The sequence below is a fragment of the Panthera tigris genome, chromosome B4, assembly GCF_018350195.1.
Source record: "Panthera tigris isolate Pti1 chromosome B4, P.tigris_Pti1_mat1.1, whole genome shotgun sequence".
Lineage (NCBI taxonomy): Eukaryota > Metazoa > Chordata > Mammalia > Carnivora > Felidae > Panthera > Panthera tigris.
Genome location: NC_056666.1, coordinates 76,955,131 through 76,972,864, shown reverse-complemented (window position 1 = coordinate 76,972,864; position 17,734 = coordinate 76,955,131). Strand labels below are relative to the sequence as shown.

At 47.6% G+C, this 17,734-nt stretch overlaps 1 protein-coding gene across 3 annotated transcripts; it reads left to right on the top strand.

Moving 5' to 3' along the window:
- The first annotated feature begins 3,289 nt into the window (after positions 1-3,289).
- Positions 3,290-17,447, top strand: CSRNP2 (cysteine and serine rich nuclear protein 2). 3 transcript variants are annotated; one of them, XM_042992298.1, is made up of 6 exons: positions 3,290-3,585; positions 7,505-7,670; positions 8,400-8,636; positions 10,609-10,868; positions 14,334-14,630; positions 16,434-17,447. In XM_042992298.1, exons 3-6 carry the CDS (start codon positions 8,486-8,488, stop codon positions 17,355-17,357), a joined length of 1,632 nt encoding a protein of 543 aa, XP_042848232.1. In that variant the 5' UTR covers positions 3,290-3,585; positions 7,505-7,670; positions 8,400-8,485; the 3' UTR covers positions 17,358-17,447. The 3 variants fall into 3 exon arrangements, with proteins under 3 accessions (XP_042848232.1, XP_042848230.1, XP_042848231.1); XM_042992296.1 differs by lacking the exon at positions 7,505-7,670; XM_042992297.1 differs by lacking the exons at positions 3,290-3,585; positions 7,505-7,670 and adding an exon at positions 3,595-3,694.
- The last annotated feature ends 287 nt before the right edge of the window (positions 17,448-17,734 follow it).

The following is a 17,734-nucleotide window of genomic DNA, read 5'->3' as shown; positions in this document are numbered from 1 at the left end:
TGCTCAGGCTTTCATTCACTTACTTTAGGTTTGTTAAGCTTGCCCTCTCTAAACTCACTCCTGCACTCTACCCCCTGATTGTTTGCTTTTTTAAAGAGGATGTGTGTTGTGCACATATACAGGTCATTTTGTGTGTGTCCATTTTGAAATCTTCCTGAATCATACAGCTTTTTGGTTTTATTGTTTTATTTTTTAATTTTTTTTAACGTTTTTATTTATTTTTGAGACAGAGAGAGACAGCATGAACAGGGAAGGGTCAGCGGGAGGGAGACACAGAATCTGAAACAGGCTCCAGGCTCTGAGCTGTCAGCACAGAGCCCGACGCGGGGCTCGAACTCACGGACCGCGAGATCATGACCTGAGCCAAAGTCGGCCGCTTAACCGACTGAGCCACCCCGGCGCCCCGTTGTTTTATTGTTTTAAATTGCCATGGCACTTTCCCCCAGATTTGTGCATACTGATCTCTTTTTGTTATTATACTGATTACTTAGTATTTACTTACTGTACTGATCTCTTTGTACAATTAGTCACAAAGAGGTACCTGCCTTTCTAGATCTGGAGTATAATTAAATGTAAATTCGGAAAGTAATGTTAACTTTAGGGCTAAATCTACAGGTTAACTCTTTTTCTCTAAGAAGCTTAGCACTTAGTATCCTCAGACCTATTAATTTTCAACCCACCTGGAGAATGTATTTTTCTTTTGGTGGTAAAGAATAGTTGATACATGTATACTTTGGTGTCAGATAAGGCTGTTCAAATCTTAGGTCTTGCTTTTCCTGGATGTGACCTTGAACAAAATACTCTCTTAAACCTCCACCTTCTCATCTTAAAAAGGATATAATACTTAATTCATAGGATTGTTGGGAGATTAAAAAAGGATAAGGAGTATAAAAGTTTTACTTTGTATCTAGTACACGTTTCCAATTTCTCAATAAACTTAGGATACTACTGATTACAAGATCACCTCTACATGTAGACATAACGGGCAAGACAGATAGGTAAACACTGCCCAGGATGGGAAATCTGACCTTTGGTTTTTATCTGCAGCTGCTGTTGCTGATTGTATATCTTCCTGTTTTGCTTTGACCTTTTTGCCCCCCAAACGAACCACCCATTTGTGATTTGTGCCTTCTGAGCTGGTTCATATGTATGTTGCAGTATGGTTTTGGAACAAAGCAGTAACACTTAGAATTAGACATTGAATGCTATTAGCATTTCTTTCCACTTTTCTTTGTAGTTTCTATTCTGCATTTGAGCTTCCTGGCCACCATTTGCCCTCCATAGGCCCTGCTTAAGTGGGAGGCAGAATTGCAATTCTGGGTGAACTGGCACCATTGTAGCAACTTCTCTAGTGATTCTATCGAGACAATGAAATGTGATAAATAAGTGACTCTGTGATAACTTATCATAGAGTTGTGATGTTTATAACAGGTTCAGATGATCTTCTGACTGACAGAGCTTATTGCCAAATTGAATTCTGCTATCTTCTCAAAGGCTGTGCTGACTTTGGCTTGGCTGACTCCTGATTTGGTATCATAAACTATAAATCATGGGCATTGAGGCTGATGGTACCCTGATGAATTTCCATGATTCAAACTGTGGATGTTTAGGCATATGAGACACGTTTTTAGCCTATCCAACATGGCCTTATGGCTGTTATTTTGTAACTTTGTATTCACTGACTCTACAGAGTGGTCTGGGGATTTCTCCTGTTACCTGTGTGTCCAGGAAAGACAGAATCATGAACATTTACATAGCACTGACTGCATTGTAAACATTTATACTATATTAACTATTTAATCTCCACAAAACCCTCTAAGATACATACTGTTTGCCCCATTTTGCAGATACAGAAGCTAAGGCAAGAGAAGTTACTGTACCTTGCCAAGGGTCATACCACTACTGAGTGGAGGAGTTGGGCTTGTATCTAGGCAGCCTGGCTCTAGATCACATGTTATATCATACCTAAATTTCAGCAGATAGGGGGCCGATCAGTGCATGGTACACTAAAGACTGCTTTTTTATGATCTGCCCTTTCATCTTGCACTGTTGTTTCCTAGCCTCATGGAGCCTCTGATGTCACCAAGGTGAGAGGACTGGAATTTTTGGCATTTTGTCCAAACCAGCCAACTTCTCAGTTCTAAGACTGAGATGGCTTGGTAACCATCTGGCTCCATAGTTTTTGGTTGCAGTGAAGACTGCACTAGGCTATGGAACCAGTCTAACCTGAGTTTAAATCCTGCCATAAATATCCAATAAATATGCAGTAAATATCTAGTGAGTTCCTAAATGTCAACTACCAGGCTTTGTACTGAGTGCTCAGGATACAGTAAACAAAGCAATTCCTTGCTCTCATGGAATTTAGTCAAGTGAGAGAAGACTGAAAAATATACATCAGGAGGTGAATGCTAAGAAGAAATGTAAGTCAAGGGGATAGAGACTAAGCATCATTTTTTTCTTAATGGTTAAGCAAAGTCTGATATGGGGACATTTGCGCAAATATTAAGTGGAGGAATATGTATGTGGCTTGCTAGCGAACATGTTTTAAGGAAAAGGCCCTGAGCTGAGAGCATGATTGTTGAAGGAACTGCAAGGACACCAGTGGTCCAGGGTAGTTAAAGCAGAGTACAGGAGGGGAAACGTAGAAGGAAACAAGATGACAGGATGGAGGGGAGGTTGACTTAGAAGTCAAAGAGACATACATAACGTCTATTCTGAGTGAGATCGGAAACCAGAGTGTCCGTGGCAAATGACATATAATTTGACTTCTGGGTTTTCGTTTTCCCCATCTTAAAAATGAATTGCAAAGTTGTGAAGATCATAGACCATGTAGGAATACTTTTGACATAAAACACTTAAATCAACCAGTCAATACGTATTGCAGTACTCAATACATTGCATTTTCTTCTCTATACCTTGCGTAAGCTGCAGCATGTCATGCTGCTTAAGACTAAGCTCCCGTGAGTGCGCATAAGGGGGATTATGTTCTTTAGGCATAGGAGAGTGGTCCCGGAGAAAGAAAAAGCGGAGCTTTAGATGGAGATTCGTTTAGTCATTGAAGATCTGTAGCTGAGGTTGTCCCTCTTCCTGTTTAAAAGGCTGCAGCGGCGCCCAACTCGCTCTCCCAGGGTCCACTGCAGCAGAGACACCGCCTCCAAAGCCTGTTTGCCGGCGACTTTCGGCTCTGTGTCTGTCGCCGCCTTCAACTCCCGGCATGCCGCGGGCGTGGGGCCGACACGTAGACTCCATTTCCCAGCATGCCCCGGGGCTCGGTCAGGACGTGCCGGCGCCTATAAGAGCCAGAGCGCTGCGGCCGGAGCCTATTGTTAGCCGGAGCCGGGGCGGTTCTGGGCGTCTGCTACCGGGGGCGCCTGAGTTTGCTGGAGCCGCCCGCCCTCCGCCGCCTGCCGGCCGACCTGCCCACCCGCCCTCCCTCCCAGCCCTGCCGCCCTGGGAACTCCCCGACCGTCGCCGCGGGCCCGGGACTCGCTATCTCCTCTCTCCTTCCCACCCGGGCTAGGGCGGCGGCGGCGGCAGCGGGGGCGGCAGAGACCATCACGGGAGGAGGCAGCTGCGGCGGGGCCGGTAATGGGCCTGGGGGTGCGGGGCGGAGGGTGCCGCCTCGTCCTTTCTCGGGATCGGCCCTCGGGCGGCTGTGGAGGAGTGGTCAACCCAGAGCTGCGCGGATGGAGGGGTCAGAAATGAGGGAGGCTCGGACGGGAGCGGTCGGGGGGCGGGGAGCCAGGGCGCCGCTGGGAAGGGAAAGAGTCGGGAGAGGCGTGGGAGCTAGGGGCACGGAGGACGCGGGCCCGAACTGCGGGGGCAGCTCGGGGGAGACCGATGGGCGGCTTGGAAGCTGGCAGGATTGCGGATGAGGGTTGAGTTCGGAATGGAGTGGAGATGATGTAGGATGGAGGGAAGTGAAGGAAGGGGAGGGCGAATAGAGGAAAATGTGGGAGGAGTGGTTGGGAATTTGTGAGTAGCAGGCAGGAAGGGATGAGGAAGGCTGGGCAGGGGCTGCAGACGATTGGAATGAGCGGGAAGGTTAGCAGGAATCAGAGAAATGGGTTGGGAGCTGAAGGGTTCAGCAGGGGTGTCCATTAAAGGGAACTGATGCCTTGACATGCCCTTTTCAGCTCTGGTTCCTGATGTCTCCCATTTTTCTGGCGTTGTGGGGGAAAACGAAAGCATCACTTGCCCTGGTTGCTAGCTCGATCGTTTTTTCACAGGCCCAAACACGCAGCTGACTGCCATCCATCCCTTTTAGTGCCATGGTCTTGATTTATTTTTTTTTTTGAAGGGGTTAGAGTGGCAGCGTGACACGCAAACCGTTCTTCAATATGAAATGTTGGAAGTTATCCCCGAGAGACACAGTGTCCTCTTGTCCTGCAGTTTTCAGTTTAGGGGAAACCCATAGTTGATTCACATTTTCATTTTCTTCACTGACTTTACATCTTGCTAATTTCCAAAGCCAGGAGGATGTTGGTGTGTGCCAGAGTTATCAATGACTGGATATCCTTGAGGGCTAGTGGTTCCTGCAGCATCACGTTCCTCATCTCCCACAAAGATCTTGTGTTCTCCATACGATGGTAGTTTAGACATGGAAAGCCAAATTCTAACCTTGTGTCAGCGAATGGGGCGGGGGGGGGGAGGGTTGGAGGGACGCTTCCTTAAAATACCTAGTTTAAACAGTATGTTTGCACTTAAGCACTTTATATGTTCATAATCCTGGTAATCACAAGGACACATGGATCCAAGGAATTGATAGTATTTGAGAATCAGCTGCAATATCTTGTAAAAGGAGAAACAGGGTCGGTCGTCTTATTCAGGTTTATCCTAACAATTAGCAGCAAGCCTTCCTTCCTCTAACCCAGCTATGGAAGATAACCCTGACGATCTTACCAGAGATTTTTGTCTCTTGACCTTTAGTAGAAGGTTGGGTTCCAGTGGAGTGGGGAGGCTTTCTCCCATGAGATATACCTTGTCTCGTCATTTTATACTCATTTAAGAGAGAGGCCTTTGTTACCTAAACTTGGCGAATACACTCTGAACCCACAAAATTATTTCTGGACAGTCCCTCTTTTGTTAGTCTCATAAGCTGTTTTGGTTTTGGGGGGAGTGATAGGAATCCTACAGACGTGAAAAGGCTTAGATCTAGTACTAAAATGCACATATGCTGTAGATCTTGATTTGGTGCTAGCCTAATATCTTCTATATACTCTGGATATGAGTTATTTCATATACCTTTGAGAAATACTCAGACACACTTGAGAAAAGACCATAAGGCAGAAGTATGTAGCCAGAAAGTATCAGCTGACCTTTCATTTCACTGTCATTAAAAAGCTTTTATAGAGGTTTGCATTGTTTTCTCCAAAAGCATTTGTTGTTTGAGTTGGTCATTTTGACAGTTAACTGTCAGTTATGACCTGCATTTCCAGTCTCACCTTCATTATTTTTGTCTGGGTTTAAGTGCTTGGAGTGTAACTTACAAGTGTTTCTCTTATACACAGGCATTGATCCTTTGCCAATGAATGGTTGAGAGAGGTGGGCATGACTGATTTCTAATTGTGGTTTGAAAAGAGGTTGATTTGATGAACTGGAAAGTGTGGAACCTATTCTAGTTGCTTCTGTTGCAAAGAAAGGTCTCTTCAGGCCACTGTGGGAAGTGGATGGGAGGTTTGTTCTTGATGCCCAGGGAGTATCTTTGCCTGACAAGTCGAGTTCACACCAGAGTTGGGTAAGGAAGGCTGGGTTGAAATTTAAACTTCTATTGGTTGTCAGGACAGAGTTGATGGATTTTGTGTGTATATATATGTGTGTATATATATATATATATGTGTGTGTGTGTGTGTGTATACAAATACATACATGTATGTATTTGTATATATAAATATATGTATAAAATGGAGTGAAAAAGTGACACAAACAGATCCTGGGTAGCGTTAGGAGAGCTAAATCAGTATGCACATTATTTACACATAGAGCCATAGGTTCAGATTATTCTCCGGTGTTTTAAGGAAAATATCTTTCTCCTAGGTTTCACATCCTTTCTTTCTTTTTTTTTCCCCCCTCTTTCTTACCTGCCTCTTACGATTGCCCAGAAGCCACTCTTCCAGAAGTGGAAGTGGGGAAGACCTAGAAAAAGGGGCGAAGGAGAATGGAACAAGTAGCCAGCAGTCCTCGCTGCACCAGAGGAAGTGCTACCCCTGAGGGCAGCTGGGTTAAGACAGCGAGAATTTTAATAATAAAGATGATTTTGGACCAAACCCAAACTCGTGCAGGGCATAAAGAGAAATATTCAAAGGGAGCCCACAATACTGGAAGCAAAGGGACACTGGAGGAAAGACCAGGAGCGCACAGTTTGCTTCTGGTCAGAGATCCCCCTCATGCTTCCAGGCTGACGAAAAGGCCACCTTCCCAGTAGCAACACTAAAGATACCAGTTAAAACTGAAGCTGGACTGAGTCCCTTTCTCAAAAGAGCAGACTTTCAGCTCAGTCTGAGTTTTTATGTGGTTGATAAGATTTTTAAGTGGGGAAGAAAAAACTCGGTTCAGTGGTCAACAGTATTCTTTCTCTCTCTCTTTTTTTTAAACATCACCCACATAAATTCTCAGTCGGAAAGATTACCTCCCCATGTCGAATGCAAGGAAGAAATTTGTTGGTTAATAGGTATCTTTAAACCCAGCTGAAATCTTAGCCCATTAAAGAGTCCTTGGCGCTCTCCGTTCTTAATATGTGCGAGGAACGTGACCTCTGATGGTAAGATCAGTAGCCCGAAGAACCGAATCGATACTTTGGGCTCCTTTCTGAATTTCATTACAATTCTTATCAAGCACTTGGTTATTTTTTTTTTTTTCCTCCTGGCCAAGTGTATTTCAGGAATGTGCTTGTCTAGACCTATGATGGCTGAGGTTTCCTAGGTACATCTTGTGACTTGAATACAGAATTTTGATGAGATCTGCACAGAGAGATCAGGAAATCTCTTCGCTAAAGTACTCATTAGGTCTGGTTGACTAAGTAGAGCTGATCCAGGAGCAGGCAAATTGCTTCCGAGAGACTCAGTCCAGAAAAACAGCTCTGTAGCAGGCAGCTTTTGACACCACAGTATATTCTGGGTGGCTGCTCTGCAGTAACGCAGCCCTGTCTTTCTGGGCAGTGTTGTTATTCCTGCTGCATAATTAGCAACTAGTGAGATCATAGTCTGGGGAGATTCTGGCATTACTGAGGCAAAGCAGGGAGGCTTCATATCGTCACATGTGGCTCCGGCTCTGACAGCATTTCTGTTTCGAGCAGATTCATATTCTTGGGAACTTAGGTCCAAAGATGGAGAAGGAGAGAGATCTGTACCTGGGAAATAGACTATCCCTCGTGTGGCACATTGAGAACACTGCCTGCCGTATTGACTTTACCAGAGTCGATTGTCACTTCTTTTGCTATTTGTTTTCCCCTCGCTGGTTTCTTTACAGGGGGCTAAGATTGTAAAGCTAAGTTTTCCTCGCACAGGGGATGATGGCAGACCAGCCGAGCCCTATTTTATGGAGCTATATGAGATCGGAAAAGCTTCTGGGTTTCGAAGGCAGTGCAGATTCTAATCTTCAGTCCATTCTTTACAACCACATTTGATCTTTGTAGGAGGCCGGTGAGAATCTTCACCCTTGTGAAGATCTAGGTAAAGTGTTTCCCTGGCTTCTGATAGACTGTGAAATTTGGGGCCGAGAGCAGTGTTTCCCAATGTGCGATCCAAGGCTCATTTGCCCCCTGAGATTCTTCCATAATCGGGTGTGTGGAACACTGCACTAGCTGTGGGCTCTCACGCTTCACCGTGCTCGTTGGCATATTCAAGACCTTCAAGCTATCCTCTCATAGCGCTTTTCTAAACTGTTTGGACACGGCAGTCCTATTTCCACGTAAGGCTATTAATATCCATGGAACTAGTTTATTTAATGTACACACTTTGGGAAACGCCAGGCCAAATTTTCCCTAGGAGAAATAATTGGCTCTCATTTAGGTTTAGGCACAGCCTAATTCTGCCTTTGATCCCCAGTCCCTCCTCCTGGCCCCTTGGGAGAGCTCTCCCGTGTGAGCACAAGAGCAGCTACCGTTATCCCCGGGCTAGTGAAACCCAGAGCCCAGCTGGCGTGGAACCAAAGGCCTTCACTCTGCTGGGAAGGGTGCTGCTGTTACTCATCTCATTATTCTAAGAGTGCCTGGGACTGAAGGGAAACATAAGTAGGAGAACGTTGGCCAGAATAGGTAGAGAAATGACCTAGTCGCAAGAGACCAGACATCAGTGCTAGCTCAGGGACTTTGTTTCTTCATTTGGAGAGCCGCGTGTATAGACTTGGGAGGGAGGTCTGTCTCAGGACAGGAGTGCTGATTCCTCTTTTCCCCTGGGCAGAATCCTAATGCGCCTGGCTAACTGGTGGTGAGCAGGGGCTTTGGGGCCAACGCCGTGGGCTCCCCAAGGAAACCCCTTTGAAACCAATGGATGCATTCACGGGCTCGGGTCTCAAGAGGAAGTTTGATGATGTGGATGTGGGCTCATCAGTTTCCAACTCCGATGATGAGATCTCCAGCAGTGACAGTGCTGACAGCTGTGACAGTCTCAATCCTCCTACAACTGCCAGCTTCACACGTGAGTGAGCCCCTCTACCCCCCACCTGCACCCACACCCCCCCAAGCATCAGAGCCCATTGCAGTCCTTGCGACTGCTTCTTCTGTCCAGCTTGGGGATTTTCCCTTAACCATAATCTTCCTACCCTTAGCCCAACCTCGCTCTTTGGAGGACTTCACTGCTCTATTATCATAGACTTAGGTCTGACTTCCTCTAGCTGATTTTCCTTATGCCATGTTTTATAGGTTCCCAGGAACCTATGGGCTGAATTAAATTGAATAAGTCCAGGGGCGCCTGGGTGGCTCAGTCGGTTAAACGTCCGACTTCGGCTCAGGTCACGATCTCACAGTCCGTGAGTTCGAGCCCCGCGTCGGGCTCTGGGCTGATGGCTCAGAGCCTGGAGCCTGCTTCCAATTCTGTGTCTCCCTCTCTCTCTGCCCCTCCCCCGTTCATGCTCTGTCTCTCTCTGTCTCAAAAATAAATAAACGTTAAAAAAAAAAATTTTTTTTTAAATAAAAAATAAAAAAAAATAAATTGAAGAAGTCCAGGATACTACCCTTGCCCACCCGAGTTCCACACAATTGTAGCACTAGTAGGACATAAATGCTTACTGCCTGGACAACTGGGGAAACTCCAGATTTCTTAATTCTTTTTTTTTTTTTAGTTGTTTAAAATGTTTGTTTTTGAGAGAGAGAGAGAGAGAGAGAGAGTGGGGGAGGGGCAGAGAGAGAGGGAGACACAGAATCCGAAACAGGATACAGGCTCTGAGCTGTCAGCACAGAGCCCGATGTGGGACTTGAACCCACGGACCGTGAGATCATGACCTGAGCCGAAATCGGCCGCTTAACTAACTGAGCCACCCAAGCATCCCCACATTTCTTAATTCTTATAGCTCAATTAATTTCTTGGAAAGAACTTCCACATGAGAGCAGGAGAGGGATAGAGGAAGAGGGAGAGAGAGAATCCTAAGCAGGCTCCATGCCTAGTGCAGAGTCCCATGCTGGGCTCGATCTCACAACCATCTGGTCATGACCTGAGCAGAAATCAAGAGTCCAACACTTAACTGACTGGGCCACTCAGGTGCCCCAGAACTTCGGATTCTGTAGATCAGAGGTTGCCTATGGACCAAATCTGGCCTGCTGCCTGTTTTTGTAAATAAAGTTTTATTGGAATACAGCCACACACGTTGTAATTGATTTCATGCTACAGTGGCAGAGTTGAGTAGTTGCGGCCGAGTTGCAAAGCCTAAAGTATTTACTATCTGGCCCTTTAAAGAAATACAGCATCCTCTGCTATAGATTATACACACTGTCCAATAGAATTTTCTCTTATGATAGAAATGGTCTAGGGGTACTAGGTGTCTCAGCCCGTTGAGTGTCTGACTCTTGATTTTGGCTCAGGTCATGATCCTGGCATTGTGAGATCCAGCCCCATGTTGGGCTCCATGTTGAGTGTGGAGCCTGCTTGGGATTCTCTCTCTCCCTCTGCCCCTCTCCCCCACTTATACTCTCTCTTTCTTAAAATAAAAAAAAAAAAGTTTTACATCTGCACTGTCCAGTATGATAGCCATCAGCCGTACGTAGCTGTGAGCACTTGAAATGTGATTAGTGTAATTGAAGAGCTGAATTTTAAATTTTATTTTGAGTAACTGAAATTTAAATCGCCACAGGTGGTTACTTGCTGCCATACTGACTGAAGCTATATAGATTGTTACATCCTGAAAAGATGGCCTAGATGTCCTCTTCCCAGCTGATGTCCAAAATTAGATGTTGTGGTCATCTGTGTGGGTAAAGTCGGTCTGGAGGCAGTGGTTCGGACCAGCTGATGTTCAAGGCCCCTCCCAACCGTGCATTTATGATGTGACGATCAGAAGTTTCCCAAGGTTCAGAGAGCACTTTGGGCAACAGTTGAGAGCTTAGTTGAATGAGAAAGAACGAGACTGCCAGGCAGGCCGTTCCTGGGTTAGTAACACTGCTCTGTGCTCCCTTCTCAGCCACATCCATCCTCAAGCGGCAGAAGCAGCTGCGGAGGAAGAATGTGCGCTTTGACCAGGTGACCGTTTACTACTTTGCCCGACGCCAAGGCTTCACGAGTGTGCCCAGCCAGGGTGGGAGCTCTCTGGGCATGGCCCAGCGCCATAACTCCGTGCGCAGCTACACGCTCTGTGAGTTTGCTCAGGAGCAGGAGGTGAACCATCGGGAGATTCTTCGTGAACACCTGAAGGAGGAGAAGCTCCATGCCAAGAAGATGAAGGTGCCTAAGGGGTCTGGGATCTGGTATTTAACTGCGTTCCGAGATAAAATGGAAAACCATCTGGGTCTCTGGATTCTTTATTTATTTGTTTTAAATTTGCTGCCCTCGGCACGTAGAAATTCCAGATCTTTTGAACGAGACATCCCAGATTTGGAATCCGATCTCAGTCTGAGACACCATTGTTCTGGTCTCTGGCGGGGAGTCTACACAGGGTAGCAAAATGGCTGCCCTAGAATTCCCTACCCTCAGCAGATTTTTAAAAAGTTTAAAATGTGAATATCTATAAACATTCGAGTCTGCCACCCTTGGAATCTGAGGAAGCACAGTGTTTCAGTTTCTTGTCAAATGATCGTCTGTTGTCCCAATGCCCAGAATGAGTTTTAGATCCTTTACGTTCTCTGATAGGACCCTGCTGTTTCTATAACCCCCGTCACCTCGAGGTGATAGTCTTTTATGTGTAAATGACAGTGTAGCCAAATAGTTCTTTCACTGTGGATGGTCCCGGGCCTGCCGCTGAGGCCACGCCAGCTCTCGCAGTGTAGGAGAGCAGCGCTGGAAGAAGACCCGTCTCTCGCAGGATGGCTCTTCACAGCTACCCGTTTGCTTTCAGCACTGCCTGGCACTCCACAGCCGTGTTTTCCACCAGGCCGCAAAAAGGTCCCCCCGAGTTCCTAGTTCCAAACTTGGAGAACACTGCTTCTGGCCCGGCCAAGTTTCTTGTGGGCCCAAAGCCTGCTGACCCATATTAAGACAGGTGGCTGCGTTATTTCCAGGGCTGCGGGTGACCCCCTGATGAGCCACACCAGATTGTGGTGTGGTCGGAGAACTGACGGCAGGGGATGTGGACTAATGATATCCCTTTCCCCCTGTGAGAGCCGTGTCTCCTTCCCTCAGTCGACTCCCAAAGCCTTACACCTGTTTGTCTAACTGGAATGACATTGAGGCATCCCTTTCTTGTGTCTGAGGAATTCTGTCACTGACCCTATCACCTTCCTGCTGCTATAGCAACAGCTGGGGAAATAAACACTGTTCCCGTCATTTGCGACGAAGGCTTTCTTCCCTTTCCGTGGAAGAAACCCGTCTCCTAAATCCGGTAGAGGCATAGCCTGTCACAGCAGGATTCCATCCTGTTCTGTGGCCCCCCCCTTGCAGGATGTCTAGGGACAGAGCTCAGCAAACTCCAGGCTGGCCGAGGATTCCTCCTTATTAGCAGACTTCGCGAACAGCAGCACTGGTGGCAGCTGGTACATCTTTCTGTGTCAAGAGAAAACCCTGCCTTTGCCCTCCCCAGGTCCAGTTTGCTCTTAGAAAGTTTTCCTATCTTTATTTAGCGCTCTACAGGGGAGACCCTGTTGATCTCAAAGATACATCTTTTGCATGGCCCATGTGCCATCTGGTATTTTTTCCTTTTAGGCTGCCAACAAAAAAAAAAAACTGCTGGTGCTCTGTAGCTTTGATTATATATAATTTTTCTAATATTTTCATTAAAAAATTTTAAATTTATTTTGAGAGTGCGCGCACACACACACACGTGGGGAAGGGGCAGAGAGAGAGGCCCAAGCAGCCTCCATGAAGTCGGTGCACAGAGCCCGACATGGGGCTGGAACCCATGAAACCATCAGATCATGACTGGAGCCAAAGTCAGATGCTCAACCAACTGAGCCACCCAGGTGCCCCAGTTATTTTTCTTTTTAATTTTGGCCTTTCGTTCCTTTGGAGTGCCTTATTATGGGTAGTATGAATTGGGAATCTAACTTTTTTTTTTTCTTCCCCCAAAAGAATATCCAGTTGTCCCAATACCATTTAATGCCAGAGGACTCTTCTCACTTGATTTGAAATGCCACCTCTGTCGTGTTACATCCTTACATTTGTGTGGGTTTCTTTCTATTGCATCTCTAGCTTCTTTCCCTTGAGAGGACAGCGAGAGGGAGGGTGAGGAGGAGGCCATGAGGAGGAAGCCATCCCCAGTGAAATAGGCAGGGGCGATCCCAAGGTCTGCAGAAAGGCCCCTCATCGTTGGTCTGCCTGGTACAGAAATAACAGACCAGGAAACCCCCAGAAGCACCACTGTATTTGTCTCCTCTGTCCCACCTTCCCACAAACAAACACAATAGGTGTGGAGCTTATTAGCCAGGCCTATTGCATCACGTCCCCCAGGAGCTGTTCCTTTACCAGCACCAATCTGTGGCTGTCTGATGAAGTAAGCCAGCCCCTCCAGTAGCTTGCTAGTAGCTTCCAGAGCTCTGGAGATGATGAGGTCTCATTTTCTTCACTCGAATTCTCTGGTGAGTTTTCACAACTCATTCAGCCAGCTTGTCTTCACACTGTCCTTCCACTAAGACTCCCTTTTCTGGCTGGCTATCCTTCTTAGCCCAGAGAACCCAGATTTCTGCCTGTAGATGGTACCTTAGTGCTATATAAGCCACCCTGCCTCACATACTGCTTTTCTTTGCAATCAAAAAAGTATCAGGAGAAAGAATATGTTCCAGACCGTGGGCCGGAAGTGAGAGCTTTCTTGGGTAGCCATTAACAACTTGCTCCTTTTTTTCCTCCTCCCAATGAAATGAAGCTCTTCTGTGTATGTAGATCATTGTTGACACTGTGAAGATTTAGGCTCATTGACAAAGACCCGGTGGCCTTGTACTACACTTGAGTGTCGTCTTCTTCCCAGAATGTGGTTTTGGGTCCTTTGGGGGTACATATTGAAGGGTGTTTTGCAATGTTCTCTATCCATCCAAGGAATATCTAGCCATTGATAGACCTTCTCCTCCCTGTGTCAGAAGGCAAGTTAGCTGAAGTTAAGGGACACAAGTCTGGGAATGGAGAATATATTCGTGGAAGAATATTATCTTCTGGGGGGGAGGATGAGACACGGGTTTTGAGAAACTTTGATCTACCAAGGTGATACCCGGTGTCAACAGGAAGGTGTTAGAACTACAGAGCTACATAAGGCTTCCTGCCTTCCTGCTCTAGGTTTATTCTCTTAAACTATCCAATATGGTAGCTGCTAGCCACACATGGCTATTTTTTTTTTTTTTAAGTTTATTTATTTTTGGGAGAGAGATAAGGAGCACAAGTGGGGGAGGGGCAGAGAGAAGGAGAGCGAAAATCCCAAGCAAGCACCCCCACCATCGACGCAGAGCTCAGTGCGGGGCTTGAACTCGTGCACTGTGAGACCATGACCTGAGCCGAGACCAAGAGTCGGCCGCTTAACCGACCGTGCCACCCAGGCGCCCCATGTGGCTCTTTATACTACACTCAATTAAAGTGAAAGGAAATGAAAACGTTCAGCTTCTCATTTGCACTAGCCGCATTTCCAGTGCTCAGTAGCCACACGTGCTATGAGCAGCGTGGCCATTTCCATCGTCGCACCAGGTTCAGTTGGACTGTGCTGCTCTAGACACCCACTGTGAGGAGGTGCCTGCAAATACTCGAGGCTAACCTGTCCTCCCTGTCTCCTGGCAGCTGACCAAGAATGGGACGGTGGAGTCAGTGGAGGCCGACGGCCTGACCCTGGATGATGTTTCAGATGAAGATATTGATGTGGAAAACGTGGAGGTGGATGATTACTTCTTCCTGCAGCCCCTGCCCACCAAGCGGCGCCGAGCCTTGCTGAGGGCTTCGGGGGTCCACCGCATCGATGCCGAAGAGAAACAGGAGCTTAGAGCCATCCGCCTGTCACGGGAAGAGTGTGGTTGCGACTGTCGCCTGTACTGTGACCCAGAAGCCTGTGCCTGTAGTCAGGCTGGGATTAAATGCCAGGTGAGTCCAAGTCGACCTGAGAGAGCATATCTACTCTAGAGTCTGGGGGACGTGATGCGGGTACCCATGAACACGGGAGGCCGCCCGTCACCCGTGGGTGGATTCCCCGTGAGTGTGAACACTCCATAGCTCCATAACCCTCCTCCACCAAGGAGAAAACCAAGCACGGCAGGATTCCTAGGCTATACAGATAGCAGTTAGCCTTTTCTGTGTTTCTCACCTCAGAGGTGATGAAGAGGCAGCTGTCCGCAAATGGGGGAACAGGGAACAGGGGTTAGTAAGTTTACCATTAGTAGCTATTCCTTAAATATTGATTTCGTGAGATAAAAGGAAGCAGAGAGCTGAGTTAGGCCTTTAGATTTTATCTTCACTCACAGGACCTCTACCCCGATTTTATAAAACTCAAAGTAATTCTCGGATCCTGTAATTTAGGATCAAACTTGGCCTGGCAGAGGTTAAGTCCAGGATCTTAAGTTCAGGATCTTTTTTTTTTTTTTTTTTTTAAGTTTCTAAAATAAAAAAAAAAAAATTATGTATTTTGAGAGAGAGAACAAGTGAGATAGGGGCAGAGAGAGAGGGGGACAGGATCCAAAGCAGGCTCTGTGCTGACAGCCAAGAGCCCCACGTGGGGTTTGAACTCAAGAACTGTGAGATCATGAAGTCAGACGCTTAACCAACTGAGCCACCCAGGCACCCCTTAGTTCCAGGATCTTAAAAGATAGAAGACCTCATTCCCCACCTGGCCTTCCGACAAGGGACAGGTTAGAAGGCCTAGCCCAACTGAAAAGAGTAGTACCATCCCAGAGGATGAAATCTACCTGGAACTTGTAGGATGTGGGTGCTGAGTCCTTCTGGTTGAATGGCTCCTAACCAACCTTTTGTTTCTTAATTTTAGGCAGGTAATAGCTCTAGCTGATCTGGCTAAATACTGCTTTTCAGACTGAAGTCCCTAATATACTGAGAATAGTCCTGAGAATAGTCCTAAGAATTGGACTGTTCTTAAGACTGGAATGGAGAGTTCTAGAAGTTGGTATCATAGGAAGACATTGTGTGTTTGCACATATTTGCTGATGTTATTTTATTTTTGGTGGGGGGGGGTGCTTTTTTCCTTTTGGGATCCAATAAGGAGGTAGAGTAGATCCCCTTTCTACATATTCCTGGTCTATAACTGTTTCAGAACTAAACTGGCCAACCATCAGGGAAAAATGAAGCAGGCAGTGAAAAGCTGGCCATTATTTTGTTGGAACTGTCACGATAGCACCTTAGCAAACTAAGGCACTTTCGCTAGTTTCCCTGGAATGTATGATTGCTTTGGACCAGCTAGATCTACTTCCTTTCCCACGCCTGTCGTTGCAGAAGGCACTAGGCTTGGGCCCCAGCCTTTGTCTTCTCGACACACCAGGTAAGTTCTGGGAAAGTCTGAGGCACAAAAATTTCTTCCACTCTGAGAACTGTCAGCATTCAGAGAGGTGGTCTCAGGACTTTTTAACTGGAAAGGCCCTTTGACGTGATTTTTGGCTACACTTTATTTGGAAGAGGAAACAAAGCCTTGGAGAGATACAGGACCTTCCCGAGGTCACAACTGCTAACTAATGGCTGTGCTGGAATCAGAACGCGAGTGGTCTGAAAACTACCACCTCATGCTCTTAGGTCACCACGTTGCACGTTACGCTTTGAATTAGTTGTTCCTCTTGTAAGAAGACCTCAAATCCCAGCTGCCCGTGTTTGCCAGCTGACGTCTCCTATCTCCGTTATTAAATCTGCTGGCCTCATCTTCCCTCAACCTCCTTGTCCCCTCCTCAGGTGGATCGCATGTCCTTTCCGTGCGGTTGTTCCCGGGATGGCTGCGGGAACATGGCGGGGCGCATTGAATTTAATCCGATCCGGGTCCGGACTCATTACCTCCACACCATCATGAAGCTGGAGCTGGAGAGCAAGCGGCAGGTGAGCCGCCCGCCAGCCCCGGACGAGGAGCCCTCACCTGCCGCCGGTTGCAGCCTGACGGGAGCCCAGGGCTCCGAGACACAGGACTTCCAGGAGTTCATTGCTGAGAACGAGACGGCGGTCATGCACCTGCAGAGTGCAGAGGAACTGGAGCGGCTCAAGGCAGAGGAAGACTCCAGCGGCTCTAGCGCCAGCCTGGACTCCAGCATCGAGAGCCTGGGCGTGTGCATCCTGGAGGAGCCGCTGGCCGTGCCCGAAGAGCTGTGCCCGGGCCTCACAGCCCCCATCCTCATCCAGGCTCAGCTGCCCCCGGGCTCCTCGGTCCTGTGTTTCGCCGAGAACTCAGACCACCCGGCCGCCTCGGCGGTGAACAGCCCGTCCTACTTGAACGGTGGGCCCCTGGTCTACTATCAGGTGGAGCAGAGGCCAGTCCTGGGGGTGAAAGGAGAGCCTAGCGCGGAAGAAGTCCCGCCTTCTTTCCCCAAGGAGAAGGATCTGAACGTCTTCTCTCTCCCGGTTACCTCACTGGTGGCTTGTAGCCCCACAGACCCAGCTGCCCTGTGTAAGTCAGAAGTGGGGAAAGCGTCCACCCTAGAGGCGCTAGTGCCCGAAGGCTGTAACCCTGACGAGCCTGAGAGCGAAGACTTCCGCCCCTCTTGGTCCCCCTCGAGCCTCCCCTTCCGCACGGACCATGAAGAGGGCCGTGTGGTGGAGAAAACCTCACAGCAGAGTGAGGACAGGCCCCCCGAAGATTCTTCCCTAGAACTCCCTCTGGCAGTGTGACCCGGGGATGGAGATTCTGCCTCTGACCCATTCTCTATTTATTCCCTTATTTTATCTAACACCGTTTCAAAACAAAACTGTAGAAGCAGCTGCTACGCCCATGTTATTTTATTGGGGTCTTGGGGGATGGGTGGGAAAGAATCGTTTGTACGAGTATTTTTTAAAGGGTAAACAGAACCAAGGAGACCGGTCCCAGCTGGATGTGGGGAGAGTCTTGGGGCAGAGGAGGCCGCACAGTGCTGAATACTGAGCTTTCTGGGCCGTTGGAACAAAGAACGAGGATCTCACAGGAGAAGCTGGGTAATTCGAGCAGCTATTCTTTACGTAGGGACCAGAACGCAATAATTTGAACAGCGTGGCAAAGCTCCCTTCTCCTT